The sequence below is a fragment of the Lipotes vexillifer genome, unplaced genomic scaffold, assembly GCF_000442215.2.
Source record: "Lipotes vexillifer unplaced genomic scaffold, Lipotes_vexillifer_v1.1 scaffold769, whole genome shotgun sequence".
In the NCBI taxonomy this organism is placed as follows: Eukaryota; Metazoa; Chordata; class Mammalia; order Artiodactyla; family Lipotidae; genus Lipotes; species Lipotes vexillifer.
In genome coordinates this window covers 619,527-627,113 of record NW_006790073.1, presented here as the reverse complement: position 1 = coordinate 627,113, position 7,587 = coordinate 619,527, and the positions used below count along the sequence as shown (strand labels likewise).

At 41.5% G+C, this 7,587-nt stretch overlaps 1 protein-coding gene across 1 annotated transcript in view; it reads right to left on the bottom strand.

The window, feature by feature from the left end:
* CASP6 (caspase 6) overlaps positions 1-6,621 on the bottom strand; it is an 11,132-nt gene extending 4,511 nt beyond the window's left edge. The window contains exons 1-4 of the mRNA XM_007463230.1: positions 6,586-6,621; positions 4,611-4,757; positions 4,091-4,167; positions 2,018-2,193 (exon numbers count right to left, since the gene is read on the bottom strand). Coding sequence (XP_007463292.1) covers positions 2,018-2,193; positions 4,091-4,167; positions 4,611-4,757; positions 6,586-6,614 — 429 coding nt within the window. The 5' untranslated portion in view covers positions 6,615-6,621. The remainder of the gene's footprint in view (positions 1-2,017; positions 2,194-4,090; positions 4,168-4,610; positions 4,758-6,585) is intronic.
* Positions 6,622-7,587: the final 966 nt, after the last annotated feature.

Here is a 7,587-nt window from a genome sequence, read left to right as displayed (position 1 = left end):
ATAGTAATGTCAAAGTCACAATCATAACAAATATAATAGTGAAAAAGTTTGAAATATGAAAATTACCAAAATATGACACAGAAATGAAGGGAGCAAATGCTGTTAGAAAAATGGCATCAACACAGGGTTGCCACAAACCTTCAATTTGTTTAAAAAAAAAAGGCACTATCTGCAAAGTGCAATAAAGTGAGGTACGCCTGTACTTTGTTCTGGGAGCCCCAGTAAACTTAATACAGTTCTCTAACAAGATTCTGCTGTAGTATTATAAATGCATTCATCAGTTCTGAAATGGCTGAAGAATTAGAAGCTTTAAAAGAAACAGTTCGGATGGATTTCAGAGTTATCATACAAATAGAAGATCCCGAATATCCTATTTTTTACAGGGAGATTTTGATCTTATATAGTATTACCAGGCTTATTTTCAGACCTTATTCTCAACTGTCTTCCTAAATGGAATGTAGAACACATGGAACTCAGTGCCATCACTTGCCAAATCAACTGCAGCAAGAGTAAGAGCCAGCCTTTACTGGGGGCCTGCCGTGTGCCAGGCACCGTTTGAAGTGTTTTTCATGTTAGGCCAGATCGTTTTATCCTCTCAGCCACCCCATGAGCCAGTGCTATTTTATCCCTGTGTCACAGATGAAGAACCTGAGGCATAGAGAAATGAAATAACTTGGCAAAACATTTTCCTCCTTTGTGGCCCATGAGTTATGTCCAATTCTCCTGTCTGACAGGTCTGGCCACTCCCTTTTTCATGAGCAGTCTCACCTGTCATTTTTTTTTTTTTTAATATTTATTTTTTGGCTGCGTTGGGTCTTCGTTGCTGTTCGCGGGCGGGCTTTTCTCTCTCATTTTGGCGAGCAGGGGCTACTCTGTGGCAGTGTGTGGGCTTCTCATTGCGGTGGCTTCTCTTTGCCACGGAGCACAGGCTCTAGGCGCGCGGGCTTCAGTAGCTGTGGTGCGTGGGCTCAGTAGTTGTGGCTCGCGGGCTCTAGAGCGCAGGCTCAGTAGTTGTGGTACACGGGCTTAGTTGCTCCACAACTTGCAGGATCTCAGTTCCCTGACCAGGGATTGAACTCGGAGCCCTGGCAGTGAGAGCACTAAGTCCTAACCTCTGGACCGCCACGGAATTCCCTCTACACTCGTTTTCCAGGCTATACTTGACATGGGGAAACTCATCTACTCCCATGCCTTCCAGTACCACCCAGCCATCCCCTCATTACTCCCAAACTTATTTCTCTAATCCAGGCTGCCTGTCTCAAGTTCTAGACCTGTATCTCCAACAACATGTCTCACAGACACCCCAGTGCAGCTGTCCAAACATGAAACCAGGGAGTCATCCTTGACTTTTTTTTTTTTTTATAGCCCCCCTACTCCCTTCCTCAAGGTATGGCAGGGTGTGAAATGTGGCTGTGTCCTCCATGCCGTTCATGGAAATAGAGGATTGCAGCCCTGGAACGTGAAGAATTCTCTTTTTTCTTCAGAATCCTTACTGAGGTACCAAATGATGTTATTCAAGCCCCCAAATATTTTTATCCCTAATACCAGTTTGGCAGTGGGTAACCGCATCTTGGCCTAAGGGAAAATGTGAAAGGACGAAGATGTGAAAGGACGAAGCAAGCTAGGACTAGAAGTCTTTATGCCCACATTCTTCCCACCGGCTAGCACGCTCTCCAGCCCCCAAACCAAACCTGGTCTGAACAGGTGGCCCTGCACTGCACTTGCCCACCAGCAGATGCTTGTCCAGCGGCTCTGCCTTGACACTGGGCTGGGCCAGGGAGCAGCACATTCGTTATTTTGAGTCATTTCCAATGTCAATCCAAGTAATAAAGATACTGAGAATCTTTATGTTAAGCAAGAATTACTAACAGCTCAAACTGCGACTCTGGCTAGGATTCAAAAAGGGCCTTTCCAATTTACTGGAGGAAGTTACTTCCGAAATCAGCTTTAGTTCTTTCTCGTCACATGTACAGAACCATGGCCTTGATAATTAAGACTATAACATAATCAGTCTTACCTGAATGATAAATATCTTGGGTTTTCCAACCAGGCTCTGACACTTGTCTCCTTTGAACAAGCCAGTCAGTGTCTGAATTTCAATCTTGGCATCATATGCATAGATGTGGTTGCCTTCACCATGACTCAGGAAAACACACAAAAAGCAATCGGCGTCTGCATGGCTAGCGGTTGATGCTAAAAAGGCACCCAAAAGTTATTTAGAAATGAAAATAAGGTGCTTATTATCTACATCTAAAAATTTAATTTACCAATATTAGAATAAAGTTACATACATACAATTGAGGGAGGGAGAAAATTTGTTATTATAAAATGTAATGAAACAACTTATTTTAGTATTTATTCAAGCAATAATTTATACAATACTATATCTGATTTTTAAAAAATCCAAATTATTACAGTTCAAAGTAATAGAGGTGAACAGATTTTGTTAGCTCTCCTAAAACACAGAATAATGACATGGAAAACCTAAAGGGATTATTGTGGGGAACGCCCTTAAAAGATCCAAGTCATTTTGGCAATATAAGTTTCTTTGAATCAGCAGAGACCTTCTGGAAAGACCCAAAAACTACTACATAACACCTCCCTACGTGTCGCTGCACCTCCAAGGAGTGCAGCACCTTCACTATATGTCCGCGGCGCTCAGAGCTTCCGAAAGAGTATTAAGACAGGAGAGTGATGTCCTCCAAAGCTGAGGAGCAAGCAAAGTAGAAAACCTGGTAAGCAGCTAGTTGAAATTATTTACAGGTTAAAGAAGAACTCTGGTATGAGGTTCCTCAAAAAATTAAAAATAGAACTACTGTATCCTGCACTTCCACTTCTGGGTATTTATCCGAAGACAACAAAAACGCTCATTTAAAAAGATATATGAACCCTCATAATTCGTTGCAGCAATTATTACAATAGCCAAGATATGGAAGCAACCTAAGTGTCCAACAGTGGATGAATGGATAAAAAAGACGTGTGTATATACAGGGGCTTACCATTCAGCCATTAAGAAAAGAAATCTCGCCATTTGCAACAACATGACTGAATCCTGAGAGCATTATGCTAAGTGAAAGAAGGCAGAGAAAGACATGGTCTCACTATATGTGGAATCCAAAACGCCAGCCAGCAAGCAGGAGACCAACCTCAAAGATGCAGAGAACAGACTGGTGGCTACTGGGGCAGAGGCAGGGGTGGGGTGGGTGTGGCAAAATGGGGGAGGGGGCAGAGGTACTAACTTCCAGTTACACAAATATGTAAGTCCCGGGGACGTAACGGACAGCATGGTGACTGTAGTTAACAATACGGTATCGCATACTGGAAAGCTGCCGAGAGAGGAGATCATCACATGAGATGATCTCATCTCATGAGGAGAGATGAGGATGAGGAGAGAAGTCCTCATCACAAGAAAGGACAGTCTTTGTAAGTACGTATGGTGACAGACGGTCACTAGACTTCCCGTGGTGATCGTTTCCCAATGTATGCAAATATCAAATCATTAATGCTGTATACCTGAAACTAATGTTATATGTCAATTATACCTCAATTTTAAAAAAAAGAGCTCGGAAGAAAATTTGATTATGTAAATGTTATAATAGTCCATTGACAAATTACTTAAAAATCCATGACATGTAGTGATTTATTACAAATGTAAGTTGTTAATTTACCTACTACTGCACAGTGATGTAGAAATTAAGAGATGATGTATATAAATCAACAGTATTACGAAGCCAGTAAAAAACTTGGGTATGGAAGGAGTCAATTAAAAAATGACTACCCGGCACCTGTAGTATTTGCATTTTCGGCTTTTAATTGCCAAATGAAAAGATCATTTCATTCATTTCTAGAGTAACAGACTGTAACTAGTGGTATACAGACTAACTCTGGAGACATAATACTTTGCAAAGGTCTCTAAATCTGGTAGGTAACACAACAGAGAGGCGCAGCCAAAACCTGTAACCCATGCTAAATTAATTGACAACTTTTTCACAGTACGGTTAATTATTTGGACCTGTCTTTACACACAGGATAATTGAAAACTACTCAGTCCCATCAGAGGAATATGAATAAGAAAACTATTGATACCTACCCTCGTGAATTTTGAGCAGCAGTTCTTCTGCTTTAAGATCATCAAAGCATTTCACTTCAAATCCTAGATCTGAAAACCTGGAGATGATAAATTAAATTGGATGTTAGCTTATAAGCTATTCCAAGCTGTCACATACCCCTAATTATTTGAGGAATCTATACGCATTTTTATGACATATAAATTGACTTTTCTTTAGAGAGAAAGAAAAATCAAATGTGACAATGATGGTTTTCCTTGATAACCCTCCGTAGGAAGGGATTTATTCATGATAACTGATTTAAGTTACAATACTGCCATCTACTATGCAGATAGATTTATAACAATGCAAAGAATGTTCACATTTAATAGAACAGGATTAGGAGGGAAATTCAGGAAAGTTCTTAAGGGAGGCTGTGCCCAAATGAGGTTCATCCTCAAATACTCTTGGTCTGTCTGTTATTTCATCAGTGTGGACAAGTTTTGATAAGTAGTTATCACTTAAATATCTCACCATCTCGACATATAGATCAAACCACACTACCTGCGCTTAAGACTGTCTCTGTCGGCGCTGGTGCCCTGCCTGTCTGGCAGGGTTAAGTGCCAGAAGAACCTCTCATGATTGAAGATTAAAGCAATTCCTCTCCTCTTGTGGTCCATTTTGTACGTTTCTGCCGGATCAAACACCTCTCTGTTTATGAAAAGTTTTAAAAACAATCACTTAAGTCATATTAAATAACGAGCTCCTCCAAGCCCAAGGTCAACATATAGAGTAGATAGAGGTCTGCTGCATCCACCTCCTCTGCCAGGCGGACGGACCACTGGTGTGCCCCAGGGAAGCCTCCCAGCCACACTGGCAAGGAAAGTCCTGAAATATTGGGTGGGCCAAAAAGTTCCTTCGGAATTTAAGTAAAAGACACATTTTCCATCTTCACCAAGAACTTTACTGAACAACATATTTACCATTTTGTTCCACTACCTTCTGCCATTTTTCAGGCAACTTTAATTCCATCTTCTCAAAACTTTTTATCTTTTTGAGCAAAGAACTGTTCCAGGTGCCTTTTACAGTCTACCAGGGAACTGAAAATTTTTCCATTAAGAGAATTTTGTAAAGACTGAAATAAATGGAGATCTGAAGGTGCAATGTCTGGTGGATACGGCAGATGAATCAGAACTTCCCAGCCAAGCTGTAACAGTATTTGCCTGGTCATCAGAGGAGCATGCAGTCTTGCGTTATCCTGATGGAAGATTATGCATTTTCTGTTGACTAATTCTGGATGCTTTCATCGAGTGCTGCTTTCAGTTGGTCAAACTGGGAGCAGTCCTTGTTGGAATGAATCGTTTGGCTTTCCGGAAGGAGCTCATAATACAGAACTCCCTTCCAGTCCCACCATAGACACAACATCACCTTCTTGGGAATGAAGACCGGCCTTTGGTGTGGGTGATGGTGGCTCATTTTGCTTGCCCCATGATCTCTTCCATTCCACATTATTGCACAGTATCCACTTTTCATCGCCCATCACAATTTGTTTTTAAAATGGAAAGTTTTCATTACATAAAGAATCGCATGCGGATATACGGTTAAGAAGGTTTTTTTCACTTGACTTATGTGGAACCCAAACATCAAAGTGACTGACATAACCAAGCTGGTGCAGATGATTTTCAGTGCTTGATCTGGGTATTTTGAGTATGTCAGCTATCTCCTGAGTGGTATAACGTTGACTGTCCTCAATTAATGTCTCGATTTGATCGCTATCAACTTCAACTGGTCTACCTGACCGTGGAGCATCGTCCAGCGAGCAAGCTGCAGCACGAAACTGTGCAAACCACTTCTGACACGTTCGATCAGCCACAGCACCTTCTCCATACACTGCACAAATCTTTTTTTGCCTTTCGGTTGCATTTTTACCTTTCTTAAAATAATAAAGCATAATATGTTGGAAATGCTTTTTCCCCTTCCATCTTCAATATTAAAATGGCTACACAAAAATTCACCAATTTCGGTAAGTTTTTTTTCAAATGCATGCTGATATGACAGCTGTCACAATACAATCTAACAAAATCGTTTTGAATGAAGTTAAAGACAACTAAGTGCTACTAGAGCCATCGAACGGAAAAAAGCAAACAAGCTTTTTGGCCCACCCAATATTCCCTGTACCAACGGGTAACAGCAGCCATCCTGAGCACCCCTACGCCCACCCCAATCCCTCTGCATGGGTGTCTTTCCCCCAGGTCTCCAGGAGTCAGCATCCAAGGACAACGGCCTGGCCCAGGCCTAGCCCCAGGGCCCATGCCATCCCAATTGTTCAGTATTTTGAACCTCAGTCTAGGTCCCTTCACAGCCAGGGGCAGCACACCTATACTAACCTGCACATCTACAAACCAACCCTCCAAATGCTAAAACCTGACATTCTCAGTGCAGCTTTCTAGCTCCCAGGTCCCTTTCTTGCTTTGATTTCTGTAGGCTGATCATGATCATCAAAGGAAAAGACCTTTACTGGTAAAAAGCACATTTTTACCTCGTAGGGAAGGCATCTGTTTCTGTCATGTTTTGTTCACCTATTAAAAAAAAAGTTGGGTTTTGTTAATATACTTTTTGACTTACGGTCATAAAACACATCAGGAACTCCCAGCTGCCTTGACTCCTATACTCTTAAGCCCCTTCTGTCTCGGTTAGTTTAAAGGTCAAAGTATGTGAGAAGGAGTAAGGGAGAAGGAAGGGAAAGTGCTATGAATAATAAATTAGAGTGGCATGGACTTACACACACTACCAAACGTAAAACGGCTAGCGGGAAGCAGCCGCATAGCACAGGGAGATCAGCTCGGTGCTTTGTGACCACCTAGAGAGGTGGGATAGGGAGGGTGGGAGGGAGGGAGATGCAAGAGGGAGGGGATATGGGGATATATGTATACGTATAGCTGATTTACTTTGTTATAGAGCAGAAACTAACACACCACTGTAAAGCAATTATACTCCAATAAAGATGTTAAAAAAATAAATAACTATAAATTAACAGCTCAATTTTTTCTCACCCCCAACTCTTAACATGCAAAATAAAAGATTAGAAATGGAGAAAATAAAAAAAAATTTTTTAATGGAGAAAATATTACTCGAACACATTCGTTGCAAAATATGTCTAAAGTAACAAATGTAGCTCTGTGATCATGCAGCTCAAATGAAATATGAAATTGCTTGATATTGCAGAAAATGTTTTTACAAATATTGTCTGAAACAGAGAAGGGATTAAGTCAAGCAAGAGAACTGAACAGAGCGTGGTTAATACTGGATTACCCTGCCACCTGAGAGGTGGACATTTGGTGGAGGAAGGGAAGGGGCAAAGGCTCAGACTTTGATCTCCTGAATGACACATGTGCACTTACGACCCTGTAATCGGGACCCTCTGCTCCTGACCCACGAACAGACTTCCCCACCCCTCAAGACAGCCTCTCACTGAATCCCTTTCTTCCCGGGAACACAGTGCTGTGCAACAGAGCTCTCTGCAATGACAGAATTCCCTACA